A 16,797-nucleotide genomic window follows, 5' to 3' on the forward strand; every position below is an offset into this window, starting at 1 on the left:
CAGCTCTGGACAGCCCTTTTGGTGCGAGTACAAAAAAATCTTTGCTCTCTCTGGCTTGTTGTCTTCGAGTGTTTTGTGGCAGATCGTAATAGGTTCTGAGGAGATTCAATGCATTCTGGAAGACAGCTGTCTCCCTAACCACAGAGTAAGGTACTTCTCCAAGGAGAGCCACAAGATGGTCCATCTTCACAGTGTCTTGCACAACATTGTTCACTCGCATATATGCTTCAAAACACTGGAGCCAGTGGTGAAAATTTTCTTCAGCTTGGTTGGCATCTTGATCTATCTCGAATCTTCCAGGTATCAGGGAAATATCCATGATTGAGAGTCTGTTAATAAAATTGATATGCCATGGACAAGGACCAGACAAGTGTAATACTAATACTGGGCTTTTATTAACAGACTATAACCACCACTAAACTGGTCAGTGGGAAAGCATCACCATCTGTTATACCAGTAGGGTGGAGTATCTCTACAGCCATAGTCAACAGCAAGCAGTCAGTATAATATGCTCCCCCCCCCCCATTACATCATCACACTGGCTAAATGTCTTTATTGTTGTTTTCGCTGTAGTATCTGATCTGTAACCTTCACCTGCATACTCTCCACACTTCAGCCCGTGATCTGGCTCGGTGCCATTGCATAAAATTTCAACATTCAGCACTCTTAGATACTGCTTAAGTTTGTTGAAGAGATTTGGGATACAACATTATGTTACATTGCAATACCTCTTGAAAGCAATTATTTGAGCTGATGAGAATTTCTGCCATAAGAAAAAAATAGGGACACGAGAAAAAGTTGGGGGGAGAAAAATACAGGATGATACCAGAACTATCAAGAAATTAAGCAAACTAGATTGAGAGATGGCCTCAGAGATTTCTTTGAAATTACTTACATTTGCCTGTCATTTTAAAAAAAAATGCATAGGTGGATAATACTCCCATATTCAGTCACGACAAAAGATCCCAACCAAAACATTGGCTGATCATTTCTACCCATATATGTTGGCTGATACTATAAACACATCCTTTCATTTATTTTGAGCTATTATCTGAATTGAACAGTTTTTCCCCTCAAATGATGAATTATATATAATTTCTGTTGAATTTACACTGCCTGTTGTATTTCAGCTGTTTTCCCCACTGAGCCGGGTTCAAGTGTTCCATTGACTGGTGCTGAGCACAAGGTACAACTGTATAAATCTCAGGAAGGAGAATGGGGCTGCAGAAAGAGAGATGAAGAATGTGACAGAATTAATGCTGGGATCAGTCAACTCATAACTCTTGGTATGTCCCAATGAATAAAACAAAAAGTAATTACTTAAAAATATTGCCTGCATTGAAATCTGCTTTGATACATTTTTAAGTTAATTTGACTTCCTCGTATTCTTAAGCCCCATCCATTTTTTATTTGTCTGTGTGCTACTAACCAGATCCTACACAAGAAATAAAACAGCTACTTAGTTTTCAGCTGTCGTGTGTGGAAGTTAATTCAAGCTACTGTGATCTATGGCATCCAATCTTATAGATCACAGTAGCTTGAGTTAATGCTCTGCCCAGAACCTTGGGTTAATGCTCTGCCCAGAACCTTGGGTTAATGCTCTGCCCAGTAGCTCGGGTGAATGCTCTGCCCAGTAGCTCGGGTGAATGCTCTGCCCAGTAGCTCGAGTGAATGCTCTGCCCAGTAGCTCGGGTGAATGCTCTGCCCAGTAGCTCGAGTGAATGCTCTGCCCAGTAGCTCGGGTGAATGCTCTGCAGTTTGAGAAAACTTTAGCTCAGATTTAAAGAGCTGGAGTTTGGAATTCGAACATGGCAATGCACCATGGAGGAGAGAAGTTACTTGGACATTTGTTCCAGGAGGCAGTTACTCTCTTTAGATTGTATTGCAGAATTGGTCAAGAGAGACATCAGGGGTGTGATTACAAATAAGACAGGTATCAGAAAACTGAAGTGTTAATTTGGAAGAATATTTCAGTCATTTGGAAAGAAGGGGAAGGATATCTGCCTAAAATTATACTGGGGCATGGTGAGGTGGCCCCTGGAATGCTGATTTGGCCTTACAAACTAAGGAAAGATATTTTTGCAATAGGAAAGGACCAAATGAAGTTTCATTAGATTGATTGTTAGGCAAGTAGGTTTATTGCACCAGATGAAGTGGACTATGTCTTTATGTACTTGAATTTAGAATAAGGCAAAATCTCATTGTCCAAAATCCTTAGATGGCAGGAATTGTGATTTTCAAAGCTGGAGTGCCTTGAAACAGGGATCACAGACTCAAAATAAAAGATGAGCTTTTTAAGAAAGAGATGAGAAAAAAAATACTTTACCAAAGGGCTATTGAATCTTTGAAATTCTGTACTCAAAAGTGCTTTCACGGTTTAGTGTTGAATATATAGTCAAGAGAAATTGGATATGAGGGAATGAAGAGACATGAGGTTAGTGCAGGAGATCTGCAGGGATCTGTTCTGAGACCCCTGCTCCTTGAGATTTTGATAAATCACCCAGATGAAGAGGTGGAATATTGGGTCAGTAAGTTTGCGGATGATGCAGAGATTGGAGGAGTTGTGGATAGTGTTGAGTGTTGTTGTAGGTGACAAAAGGATATTGACAGAATATAGATTTTGGCAGAAAAGTGGCAGATGGAGTGTGAGGTGATGTATTTTTGGAAGGTCAAACCTGAAGTCTGAGTACAGGTTTAATAGTCGGATGCTTAACAGTGTGGAAGAATGGAGGCACCTTATGGTCCAAATTCATACATCTCTCAAGTTTGCTAGGCAGGCTGATAGGATAGTTAAGAAGGTGTATGGGATGCTGGGCTTCTTAAATCAGGGGATTGAGTTCAGTAGTCAAGAGGTAATGTTGCAACTCAGTAAATCTCTGGTGAGACCACACTTGGAATATTGTGTTCCATTCCCGTCATCTAATTATGGGAAGGATGTGGAAGCTATGGAGAGAGTGCAGAGGAGATTTACCAGGATTTTGCCTGGATTGGAAATTAAGTCTTATGAGGCAAGGTTAACAAGGATAGGACTTTTCTCTCTGGAGCAAAGAAGGTATAGAGGTAACTTAATAGATGTCTACAAGATTCTGAGAGGCATAAGGCACTTTTACACAGCCACTGAACAACAGAAAATTTCTGCTCCGGTGGCAGTGTAAAAAAAAACGTTGGGACAGAATTTTTTTGCAAATTCCATCCTGTAATTTTTCCACTCGTACCCCTACACATTTTTATTGAGCGGCTGCAATGTAAATTGACCCCAGCCACTCCGTAAGAAACAGGCCTAATCAATACGATGTTTTCCCCCTCCAACAAACTCTGCAACCCGGGAAGGCTGTGTAAAAGTGCCCTAAAAATGCCCCTGTGTAAACGACCACTTTGGGACGCACCTGAGGTAAGTATGCTAATTTTTTTGCGGAATAATTCTGAAGTTTCTGTGTAAAAATGCCCATAGATAAGGTAGACAGCCAGTGCATTTTTCAAAGGGTGGGAATATTAAACACCAGAGAACATCTGCACAAAGTGAAGGGAGGAAAATTTAGAGTTGTAGGTGTCTAGAATGCTTAATTTATTTGCTAAGATTAATTCTCCTTCATTCTGAACACAAGTACGAGTGGTTTTAAAGTTAGTAGTCAGTATGAATCAAGAAAAAAGTCCAAAGTGTATCTTTAATACATTTATCCCTTCTGAAATTCCTGTTGACCCAAGGAAGGTGAGCTGCAGCGATGTCTGATAATGTTTTCACTATTTTTAAACTGAGTCTGAATTAATTATCTAATTTCTGGACAGAGTGTGACTTGAAAGGGAATCCCTCTAAACCAAGTTTCTGAGTTAAGCATTTCCTGTTGATACCTGAATTTGCAATTAAGTGATCATCCTGATCTGTTATGCACCCCTGGTGTCGTTTAAAAGGTCATTTATACAGCAGTCGATGCTGCTGCCACACAATTCTAGCTCTTGGAGTTCAAACTTGAGATAGGGTGCTGTGGAATTTGTTTTCTCTGTGACCTGGATTTTTGGCAAATATTTTCCTCCACCTCACCAGTTGTTCATTAGTTGTCCATTGTAAACTTCCCCTATTGTTGTTGGGTGGAAAAGATTAAATGGCTTTTGGAGCAGTGCAGAGGAGGTTCACAGGGATGATTCCAGAGATGTGGGGGTTAGCCTATGAGGAGAGGCTATCTCCTGGGCCTATACTTGTTCGAATTCTGAAACATGTAAAATTATGAAACGGATGTATAAGATAGAGGCGGGAAAGTTATTATCACGAATAGGCGAGACTAGAACTCGGGGACAGAGCCTTGATTTTGGGGAGTAGATTTTGGATGGAGATGAAGAGGAACTGCTTTTCCCAGAGAGTGGCGAATCTGAAATTATTTGCCCAAGGAAGCAGTAGAGGCTGCCTCATTAAATATATTTATGACCGAGTTATGATTTTTTTTTCATAGTAGTGTATTATGGGCTATGGGAATAAAGCAGGAGGGTAAAGGTACAGCCGGGTCAGCCGTGATCTTATTGAATGGTGGAGCAGACTCAAAGGGTGAGATAGCCTACTCCTGCTTCTGTTTAGGAATAATTCATGGAAGCCTGCAGACATCGTGATTCAACCTTGATGAAGGGCTCAAGCTCAAAGCATTGATAATGTATCTTTATCTTTGCTATATAAAATACATGATTGACCTGCTGAGTTTCTCCAGTATTGTGTTTTTAATCCTACTCCCCTTTCTTATGTAGTGGAATTGGATGGTGTTAATGGACACATGAGAGAGAATTGGTTGTAAGAAAGTAGGTGGAGGAATAGGACTAGGCACTTTGAGAAGGGGCATAGGTTGATGGGCTGAATGGCTGCAACCTCTGTCATAAGAAAATATCAGATACAAATTAAAACATACTGTTGTATTATGAGAATGAAACAAACATTGTTTGGAGCACTGGTTTTTTTAAATGAGGTAACTTAATTAGTAAAATACTTGTGTATTTCTTGTTTAATTTACTTCATTGTAATATTGATCTCTGAGGAAGTTTATTCAATAATAGACTTTGTTGCTCTATTTCAATGCATAGAACAAAAGTGGGGTCATTATAATCTAAGTATACTGGAACGTATTGTCAATAATTCATAATATACAATCACTTTTCAGGTATTGCTGCTCCATTTGTGGCACCTGTGGATCTCCAGGCTTATCCTTTATATTGTACAGTCGTGGCATATCCCACAGACCTCAACACAATTAAAGAAAGGCTAGAGAATAGGTTTTACAGGTGAGCTAGCACTGCATCATACATGGGAGCAAGAATAAAAGTTCAACCACTTGACTCCATTGCATGGATATTTAACTCAGAACAAAATTCTGATCTCACTTTTGACTGAGGTTTCAATCCTCTTGCATTTTAAGTGAAAGATTCTTTCTCAGCAGGAAAATATGCAACTTATTCCTTGTTCTGCTTTTGTTTACTATTTTTGGTAATTCAATTAAGGTATTAATACACTAGAGAATGAAACAAAAGGTCAAAAGACTCTTCCTCTTTTTGTCACACATTGAAATTATAATCCAAAGTTAGTACCAGAAAATTGCCCTGCGATATTAAAATTCAAATTTATTGTCTGAGTTCATGTATAGCATCACATACAACCCTGAAATACTTTTTTCCTGCAGGTCAGGCAGAATTTCTACTTATTGTTAACTGTAAACTGTACTCAACAAAAAAGATGCATCTACAAAAGAGAGAAATGTAAACAAACTATGCAATGCAGAAGATAAAAAATGAATATTCAGTAATAAATGATAAGCAAAGTAAGAGATCTTAAATGAATCTGTGATTGAGTCTATGGTTCATATGTAACAATCTGGTGGTACGAGTCTTGTGGCACCTATACCTCAGTTTTGATGGCAGCAGTGAGAACAGAGTACAGGTACACAATCCTTTATCCGGACACCTAAAATCCGGAAAGCTCCAAAATCTGGCAAGTGGGGACCAGCGGTTGGGGGAGGCAGCCGAGGGACCGGCGGTCGGGGGAGGCGGCCGGGGGAGGGGTCTGTGGCCGGGGGAGGCGGCTGAGGAACCGGCGGCTGGGGGACCGGTGGTCGGGGGAGGGGTCTGGGCGGCCGTGGGACGGGCGGTCGGGGGAGGTGGTCGAGGGACGGGCGGATGGGGGAGACAGCCGAGGGGCGGGTGGCCGGGGGAGGCAGCCGAGGGGCGGGCGGTCGGGTGAGGTGTCTGGGCGGCCAGGGGAGGTGGCTGTGGGGGGAGACTGCCGGGCGACTAGAAGGGCGTGGGGGTGGATAGGCAGCACAATTCAGGAGGGTTTTCCGAAATCCGGGAAAATCCGAAATTCGGAACACACTGTCCCCCAAGGGTTCCAGATAAAGGATCGTGTACCTGTACATCCTAGGTGGTGTGGATCCTTGATTATTGCTGCTGCTCTCTGACATCGTTCCATGGAGATTTTCTTGATATTAAAGGAGAGTTTTGCTTGCGATGTTCTGGGCTGTAACAACTACATTTTTCAGGCCTTTCCGCTCAGTGGTACTCGTGCCATCATACCAGGCTGTGAAGCAGCCAATCAGCACATTTTTCAATGCACATCTGTGGAAGTTTACCAAGGGTTTCCAATATCATTCTGAACCTCTGAAAACTCCTGAGGAAAGAGAGGCGCTGTTGTGCTTTCTTCACAATATTAGTCTGTTGGATGAATGATAGGTCCACCGCGATAATGACTCCCAGGAATTTAAATTTGCTCACCCTCTGCACCTCTGATTCCCCAATGATCACTTCATCAAACATCTCTGGTTTTCTTTTCAAAAAGACTACAGTCAGCTCTTTGGTTTTGGTGACATTGAGTGTGAGGTTGTTGTTAGCACACCATTCAACCAAGTTTTTAATCTCCCTCCTGTATACTGACTCACTGCCCCTTGTTACACAGCCCACTGAGGTATTGTCAGCAAATTTGTAAATGGTGTTATCGTCTCAGTAGAGCATGGGTTAGGACTGCAGCCCTGTAGTTCTCTGGTGCTGATGGAGTTTGTGAAGGAGATGTTCTTTCTACTCCACACTGATGTGGATCTGGAGGTGGATCTCTCGGATCCTATTACACAGTGGGGCATTGAGACCCAGGGTTTGGAGTTTGCTGATTAGCTTTGAGGGGATGATAATAATTGAATGCTGAACTGTAGTCAATAAAGAGCATCCTGATGTATGCACCTTTGCTGTCCAGGTGTTCCAAAGTTTTGTCGAACCAATGAGATACCATCTGCAATAGACCTGTTGCTGCGCTGGCAATTCCGGCAGGAGCTGATATGCTTCAACACCAGCTCCTCAAAACACCATCATTGTGGAAGTGAGTGCCAATGGTCAGTAGTCATTTAGGCAGGTTACCGCATTCTTCTTGGGCATCGGCCTATTTTAAACAGGTGGGTACCATACCCTTTCAGAGTGAGATGTTGAAGATATCCATGACTACATTGGCCAGTTGGTCATCTGTTGTTGTTGAGGTGAAGGAAGGACCAAATGAAGGTGAATTTAGCTGTACTGGCTCAAATTTGTTTTCTTGTTTCACTCGGGAAATGATTGACAGGGAGAAAATCTCTGACAGCAGACTGGAAATGTCTACAGCCTTGAATTCTTTTTGCTAATGAAGGGAAGTTTCCAGTGCAAGAGCAGCTAAAAGTATGGGCATCGCTCTTTCATTAGTGTGCAAATGAATATATATTTGTCAGAGGCTTGTCATTTTTTAATTCAATAGAACACAGACTGGTATGGGCACACAAATGCCCCCGACCAAAAAGCCCTGCAAAAGGTGGTACATACAGCCCAGGACATCACGGGTGAAACCATCGAGAACATCTGAGAGCAGCAGCAGTGATTAAGATCCACACCTTGCAGAACACGCTCTGTTCTCGCTGCCTCCATTAAGAAAGAGGTATAGGTACCACAGGACTCTCACCACCAGGTTCAGAAACAGCTGCTACCCCTCCACCATCAGACTCCTCAACAACAAACTCAATCAGGGACTTATCTAAGGACTCTTACTTTTCCACTTTAATTTTTTTTCTCTGCATTGCAGTCTGTTTCTTTACATTTGTTTATATGTGTATATTGAGTCAGTTTCTTTTTTGCACTGCCAATAAGAGGTAATTCTGCCTTACCTGCAAGAAAAGGAATTTCAGGGTTCTATGTGATGTCATATATTTACAGGTACTCCCCGACTTGTGACTTAAGCCCATTCACATAAGGCTGAATTTTTAATAATATATACATATATGAAAAAATATGTTATGTGCTTTATGTTGTATTTGACAACCTATAATGGATTAATCGCATGCAAGAGCCAAAATCTGCCTCCTTATTTTGTTAGTCGGCATCCTGGGATCCATAGGCTGGGCACGGCCATCTTGATTCCTGTGTGCATGTGCGAGTCTTCAGTTGGCGCATGTACAGTGGGTTCATGCATTGGAATTTGGTTGGCACATGCACAAGAGTTAAGGCCGCAAATTCAATGTTGTCAGTGCTTTTAAGTCTTGCACGTGTCAACTGAACTTCAATACGCACATGCGCCATCCGAAGACTTGCGCATGTGCACAGAAATCAAGATGGCTGTGCCCAGCTTATGGACCCCGGGAAGCCGACTAACAAAGTAAGTACACACATTTTGGCTCTTTCATGCCCTATATCGCTGCTATAGTTGGTCATTCGATTTAAAAAGTTTGCTTTCAGACTTATGTACTCCATGCGTGTGTCAAAATTCTGACGTGTCCATTTAGAGATATGACTGATCCTTTGGTCCCAATTATTGTCATAAGTCGGGGAGTACCTGAACTCTGACAATAAATCTGAAATAAGGCATTCATTGACAATGTTTACTTACTGTAATCTCTTTGACCTTCTAAACCTTGTGCTTTTCCAAATCTGCCAGTCACCCTAAATATCACTCCACTATTGGAGCACACAACTTCATCTTCCCTAGTTCCAAACTTTGGATTTTCTTCCCTGACATTCACAACCTTTATTTTTCTCCTTTATACTATTTCTTAAACATTTTGTTTGACTAAGCTTTTAATATACTCTCTTGGTTCTCCTTAAATTTGGAGCTATTAATGTTCCTGTGAAGCACCTCTTGAGATTTGAAGTGTTAAGGGCGCTAAAAATACAAGCTGTGATTTTGTTTTTTGTTCTTTTTTTGAAATTTTGACACAATTTCAAAGAAAATTTAGTGTTCAATTTTCCTCTGACGTAGAGGTTTGTTAATTTAGGTTTCACTCATGATTTGAGCATGTTGACATTTCAATTTGCATTGTATAAATTGCAGTGCATACTGACACAGTAGTGTTGCACCTTCTGTCAAAATTATATGTATGGTGAAATGTACGTCACAGCGGTTTGCATTAGTAAATTTTACAAACTTACATTCCCATTATGGAACTTTAGATTATAGTAGTGAATATTAAAAGTTTAGCTATGGAGAAGAGCACAATTCCCCAGCCACTATAACTTTAATATAGTGAAAAGTTAGACAATGACCCTCTTCCTATTGTTATTTAACTACCTTCCATAAACAAACAGTATTTAATGGATGATTTCCCACATAATCTTGGTTTAATTTTTGTTTGTAATTAATGAGGTTATGTGAAAATAAATTTAATTTTTATCATATTTAATTTCATGCTATGTGATGCATATATCTCCTCTCACAGAGAATTTGCTTTCTGTGCTTATGTAAAATTATGCTTTTTTTTTCCCAGACGCATGTCATCACTGATATGGGAAGTCCGATATATTGAACACAATGCACGTACTTTCAATGAGCCTGGAAGCCCAATAGTTAAATCTGCCAAATTTGTCATCAATGTTCTCTTGCAGTTTATCAAGTAAGTTTTACTGTGCTGTGTATGTAAATGTATGTAATGGACCTCCGTTATGCCTCAAAGTGAGAAATCTTGTTATAGGAACATAGGAAGTAGGAACAGGAGTAGGCCAAAAATGGCCCATTGAGCCTGCTCTGCCATTCAATAAGATCATGGCTGATCTAATTTATGACCTAACTCCACCTACCTGCCTTCTCCCCATATCCCTTAATTCCTCTATCATGTAAAAATGTATCTAACCGAATTTTAAATATGTTTAATGAAGCAGCCTCAACCACTTCCCTGGTTAGAGAATTCCAAACATTCACTACTCTTTGGGAAAAACTATTTTTCCTCATCTCTGTCCTAAATCTACTCCCCCGAATCTTGAGACTGTGTCCTCTCGTTTTAGTTTCCCTGGCCAGCTCAAAAAACCTTCCTACATCTATCCTATCCATACCCTTCATAATCCTAACCCTAATCCTAACCCTTGAGGTTTCCATATGCAAAGTGTGCATTGTCTGTACATGCTTAATTCAAATATCATATTCAACATACTATAACTGAGCAAACATAGGGGAAACTACCTGAAAGAAAAAAAATAGATGAAGAAACAAAAATTAGGAGCAAGAGCAAGTCTGTGGTTAATTACTTAGGCTCCATTTTCTGCATTATCTTTAATTCTGCATTCCTTTAATTTCATTATATCCAGGAAAAAAAATAACAATCTCTGCTTTGAAAGAACTTGATGACTGAGCCTCTGCAGTTCTTCAGGATAGAGATTCGACAGATGTACCACCCTCTGATGGAAGACATTTCTCCTCATCTCAAGCCTAAATGGCCTCCCCTTAGTTCTAAGAGTGACCCTGCTTCTAGACTCCTCTACCAGCAGATAATGCCTGCTCTGCAATCAGCCTAACTAGCACTGTAATAATTTTGCTCATTTCAAAGACATCACCTTCTGTTCTTTCAAGTTGGAGAGAATAAAGACCTTTATCTTTCCTGATAAAGCAAACATGTCATCTCTGGAAAGAGTTAAATGAATCTTCACTACACTCCGTGTATGGCAGTTATATCCTTTATTACATAGGAAAGCAAAACGTGGTATCAAGAAAGCCCAGTATATTTGCAATAAGACATCTTGATTCTTGTTATAAAGACTAAAGAATCATTTGTCTTCCAAATTTGCTTGCTTCATCTGCATGTTGGCTTTCTCTAACGTGTACATTCAAGTTCCTTTGAACATCAAACATTTTACAATCTGTCACCATTTAAAAAGTCATCTGATTTTCTAAGTGGATGACCTCCTATTTTACACATTCTGTTTGCAATATCATAGCCACTTAGTTAGCTTGTCTAACTCATTTGAAGTCTTGTTACATTCTTTTCTCTTTCTTAGTTCCACCTAGTTTTACATTGTCAACGAACTTACAAATATGATATTTGGTCCCCTCAGTTAAAGTCAGAGTTTTACAGCACAGAAACTGGCTTTTTTGCCCAACATCCATGCCAACCAAGATGTTGACTCAAGCTCTTCCAATTTGCATACATTTCCCCATATCCATCTAAATTATTCATCCCCATGTTACTTTCTAAATGTTATCATTATATTCGCCTCTACGGATGCCTCCAGCGGCTGATTTTATTTACATACCACCCTCTGAGTGGGAAAAAGTTGCCCCTCGGATCCTTTTCAAACCTTTTTTCTTTCACCTTAGATCAGTGCTCTCTCTAGTTTTAGGTTGCGCAGCCCTGGGGAAAAAGACCATTTAACTTCTCTTGACCCCTCATGATTTTTTAAACCTCTATAACTCCCTCCTCAGCCTCCTACATTCCAGGAAGAAAAGTCCTTGCCTATCATACTTCTTATAAATCAAACCCACCAGTCTTGGTAATAACTGGATCTTCTGCACCTTGTCCAGCTTAATACAACATCATTCTCTTGTCAACCTGAGATTTGTGAACTATTCCTCTCCTTCATTATTTTGATTGTATCCTACCCAATTCCTTGCACATTTACCATACTGATGTACCTCCATGAATAGACCGGAAGCCTTTTGGAACTCGACATGGAGCTTAAAACGTTATACATCATGAAGCAAACCTTACAGCCCAACTCATCCTTTCTGACCCAAGTGCCTTTCTGAGCTTGTCCTGTTTGCCTGTATTTGGCCTATATTCATCTAAACTTTTCCGATTCACAAATTTAAAAAAAATTGTTAATTATACCTGTTCTGTAGCAGCTCGTTCCAAATCGCCACACATGGGTTTTGGCAGATTGTTTTGTCAAAAGTTGGGTTATGATAGAGAATTGTTTTTGTGCTTGTAAAGCCCGTGACTAATAGTATATGTGACAAGGGATGTATCATAGAGGTTCATGATGAGTGATATTTGTTAAATGCATTAATGATTTTGATATGAATGTCGAATGTGTGAATTGTAGGTTTGCCAGTGGAATGAAAAATAATAATTGTTGAGGTGGATTTCTTGGGGATGATAGAGATCACTTGGTAAGATGGGCAGAATTTAATCTTGACAGTATGAAATGGTATACTTTGGGAGAACAAAAAAAAGTGCCGGACAACAACATTGATGTAGAGCATAAGGAAATATTTAGAAGAGTAGAGTTCTTACAAGTCCATGGATCCCTGAAGGAGGCAGCACAAGGAGATAAGGTGGTGAAGAAGGCATGTGCAAGACTTGGTTTCTTCACCAGACTAGAGAGTTTTAGAGCAGCTTTATAAAGCAATGATTAGGCGACAGCTATATATGAACATGATCACACTAGAGAGGGTGCAGAGGAGATTCACCTGAATACTGCAGATCAAGAGCATCCCTGTTCTGAAGGGAGACTTGATAAGCTAGTCTGGAAGAGGCTGTGGGGGCATGACTAAGCTCTTTAAAACTGAGGGGCATCGATAGTAGGATTTCCCTATAGCAGAGGTATCTAAAACTAGAAAGCATAGGTTTAGGCTAAGGGGCAGAATGAGAATTGATTGTCATAAACATCACAAAATTTGTTGCTTTTGCTGCAGCATCACAGGTGCAAATAATTAGTATAAATCACATTTAAAAATAAATAGTGCAAAGAGAAAGTGGTTCATTGCCTGTTCAGAAATCTAATAGTTGATGGGAAGAAGCTGTTTTTGTGCTGTTGAGTGTTCACCTTCAGGCACCTATACCTCCTTCCTGATGGTAGCAGCGTGGGTGGTTGAGGGTCCTTGAGGATAGACGAAGGTTTAGAGGATCTGAGAAATACTTTTTTTAAACACAAGGATGGTTGGAATATGGAATATATTGCCTGAAACTTGCACCCTCACCACATTAAGGATGTATCAAGATGAGCACTTGAATTTCCAAGGCAAAGAAGGGTATGGTCCAAATGCTGGTAAATGGGCTTTGTACATATGGAAACTTGATATGATGGACCAAAGGGCCTGTTTCTGTTCTCTTTGATGCTGACTCTTGAACTCCAGATGAATTGCTCAAATTTTAATGAAGCAAATTGTTTTTGCTTTGATAAAGGATGAAACTAACACCCAACAGTTGTACAGTAAATTATCTCAGTTTTCACTTTTTGTTTTAGATCAGATTTCCATAGAAATGATCACAAAGTAGTGACAACATTAGCTGGGTTTGAATAGGAGTCCAACCCCACAAGTAAAGCCTACTCGATGTGCAGAGTTGCTTGTGATCTGGAAGTAAACTCTAAAAGATGTACTGTCTATGGATGGAACAGGATAACTAGGAGCATTTCCATAGTAAAACATTTGAATTTAATTATATCTTAACTGAAATATTTATATTTGTACTTTGTGGACTTCTGATGGATCCTTTTAGTGCATATTTAATCTGTACACCTCACTGACAAAAGACAAAGGAGGAAAAACCCAACACCCGACCCCAACCAACCAATTTTCCCTTGCAACCACTGCAACCGTGTCTGCCTGTCCCGCATCGGACTTGTCAGCCACAAACGAGCCTGCAGCTGATGTGGACATTACCCCTCCATAAATATTCGTCCGCGAAGCCAAGCCAAAGAGAGAGAGAGAGAAAGAGAAGAAGAAAGAAGAATCTGTACAATTTAGCTAACTCTTGAATTGGTTTAATTAAAGCAGCTGTTCTCAGCCTTTTTCCACTCGCATACCACTTTAAGTAATCCTTATGCCATCAGTGCTCCGTGATTAGTAAGTGATTGCTTAAGGTGGGATGTGAGTGGGAAGGGAAGGTTGAGAATCATTGCTGTAGATCCAATTGTTACTGAAATATTTTGTTTGAGAAAAATTGTCATTGGCCCATTTCCTTTGGAGTTATGAAACCGTGCACATAACGAGACAATTAGGTACGATTAGAATAGTGGTTTTCAAACCTTTTACTTTCCACTCACGTACCACATATACATCTGTATATTTTCAGGGGGAATTCCATTTGTACATAGCAGGAAAGGTGGCTCTATTATGATTGGTTAATGCTTTGTTTATATTGTCAAAGTTCCCGTACCATTTTGGCTTTCAAAATAATTGCCAGCTAATAGTTGTTCTTTGCTTATTACCATATCTGTATAGAAGTAATTATATTTTTTTCTGGTTTTAATATTGCTCACCATTAATACTCAGCTGTAGATCTCACAACAAAGGTTGACCTGCTTGCAGAAATTGATAATACAATTCACCATAAAAGGAAGCAACGTTAGCTGTGAAATACATCCAGGACTTGCTGCAGTCATAATATTTTTTATAAATTCAATAATTTGCTGGAACCTTCATAATATTTTTACATAATTGCACTGTTAAGAAACTTCAGTTCTACACAAAATATTTTTATTTATTTCTTTGTGAGCTCTCTCTATTCAGGATGAATTTACTTCCTCTCTATAGCTTCACTGATGATAAGAATCATCCATGTTGTGTGGAATTGGAGCCTCATTAATACTGATACAGTTAGGTGTGGCAGAACCCTAACTTGAGCCTAGAACCATCTGTTACCTTCCATTTTGTTATTGAAGTATTACACTTACAGCTTTGAATATGTAGATATTTATAGTTGTGTAAATTATGTATTTTTAGTTGATATCCAAATAATTTTTTAATCTTTTCATGTTGAACTTATAGAACAAACGTCAGTCATGTGAATGGTGTCCTTTCACTTCGCTGATGTTACCAAAGGGCCTCTTGGAAAATTAAATAGCTCAAACATAAAAAGAGATCTTTTGGATAACATGACTTCATGCAGTTGAGAAGATTAATGTCAACTCAACCAGAATTTTCATGGAATTGAATTCCAGGAATATTCAAATCTCTCTGTTCCAGCAAAAAAAATGGTATAGCACCCCCTCCCCCACCCTTGTGCCCCTGATCCTCAGAGAAAGAAGAAGAATGATTGCAGATTTGATACTCAGTTTTATCACAAGGATAATTATTTCTTGGGTTGTAACCTGAAGATGCACAAGAAAATAAACTTCCTGCATGCTAAAAGCTTAACAATTGACCATTGAGTGCTCATTTTAAATTATTCAATAATTGATTTTACCCCATTATATTATAAATGTTTTCATCTTTTTAATTTGTGATTCTTGTAAATAATTAAATACATACACTTGAGAAACAATTCCAGCAATCATAAAATTTGCACACTTCATTAAAATGCTTCAGTGTAAAAATGCATATGACCTACTTTTTAAATCTGTGTTTGAAATGTTACTTGAATGTCATGACAGGTCTACATTGCTTAATCAGATAGAATGTCACTCTGTTTAATTATTATTTTTTCCAGTGATCCATGAGCTGTCAGTAGTCCTTTTGTTGATGGACATGCCTTTTCAACATTTATTGTAACTTAACCTTAAAAATTTCTTGCTGCAGAGACCAGAGCAGTACCGATATCGTTCCATTTTATAATAACCTGAAGAAGAAAATGATGTCAGATGAGGATGATGAGGTAAATTTAAAAAAGGCTCTGAAGATGAACAGAATAATGTGCAAAGTAAACAGTTTTAAATGTAAAAATACATAACCTTCCTTGATGGCATAATGAGTGGGATCAGGTGAGACTCAATGGTATCCATTCTGCTCAAAGTTACTTGGTTTAATGTTCATTCAGTCCTGAGATGTATGATTTTATTTGGGAACTTCAGGGGAATAATTGTCCTTGGGGTGACCAGCTTCAAATGGCATTTTTAAAAAAAAGTCTTGGTTCTGAACGTAGATTAGTCTTGTTACGGTGCAAAGGATAGAATCAAACCACACAGTTCTCTGTAGTTGAATTGTCTGTCAGTATTTGTCAATGATCGCATTAAAGCTCAGTGAGCATTTGTACTGCAAAAGCTTTTTTTTTTGTCCATCCCAATATCTTTGATGGAGTTAGCACTTCGGAAGCAGGGAAAGGAGGATTTGGTTAGGGTTACCAGGGTTATGCTACTGACTCAACTAACCTTTCTGGATGTAATTTATTTAATATACACTTAATATAGCTCTCTGATCCATCCATACCCTCCCTAGCACCCCTCCCCAAAAATTAAAAAAAAAACATGCCTAATGAAGTTATGACCTACTCTCTTTATGGAACATGGAACAGTACTGCAGAAGAACAGACTCTTCGGCCCATAATGCCAACCATAGTGCCAAGTGAAAATAATCTGCTTTGGACATAATCCACACCCCTCCCTGCATGGTCAGGTGCTTGTTTAAATGTCTCTTAAATGCCACTATCTTACCTACTTCCACCACCTCCCCTATAGCTCATTCCAGGCTTCTACAATTGCATGCATGTGTGTGTATGTGTGTGAGAGAGAGAGAGAAAAGCCAGCAGGCCTCAGGGAACCAGCAAAAAAAAGTTGAAAATAAATGAGTAACAGAAGTTTAAAATTGGTATGCCTCACCGTTAGTTCACCAATCACACAACGTGTGTTCTCAAGCAATCAGAAAATTCATTTATCTGGCATCTACCAATCCCCATGAGT

General features: G+C 39.5%; 1 protein-coding gene across 3 annotated transcripts in view; it reads left to right on the forward strand.

The window, feature by feature from the left end:
* The window catches only part of phip (pleckstrin homology domain interacting protein), a 258,235-nt gene that overhangs the window by 218,273 nt on the left and 23,165 nt on the right, over nucleotides 1-16,797 (forward strand). For all 3 annotated transcript variants that reach the window (XM_069887423.1, XM_069887424.1, XM_069887425.1), the window contains 4 exons: nucleotides 1,131-1,286; nucleotides 5,139-5,259; nucleotides 9,738-9,863; nucleotides 15,701-15,776. In XM_069887423.1, coding sequence (XP_069743524.1) covers nucleotides 1,131-1,286; nucleotides 5,139-5,259; nucleotides 9,738-9,863; nucleotides 15,701-15,776 — 479 coding nt within the window. The remainder of the gene's footprint in view (nucleotides 1-1,130; nucleotides 1,287-5,138; nucleotides 5,260-9,737; nucleotides 9,864-15,700; nucleotides 15,777-16,797) is intronic.

This window comes from Narcine bancroftii, chromosome 6 (assembly GCF_036971445.1).
Source record: "Narcine bancroftii isolate sNarBan1 chromosome 6, sNarBan1.hap1, whole genome shotgun sequence".
In the NCBI taxonomy this organism is placed as follows: Eukaryota; Metazoa; Chordata; class Chondrichthyes; order Torpediniformes; family Narcinidae; genus Narcine; species Narcine bancroftii.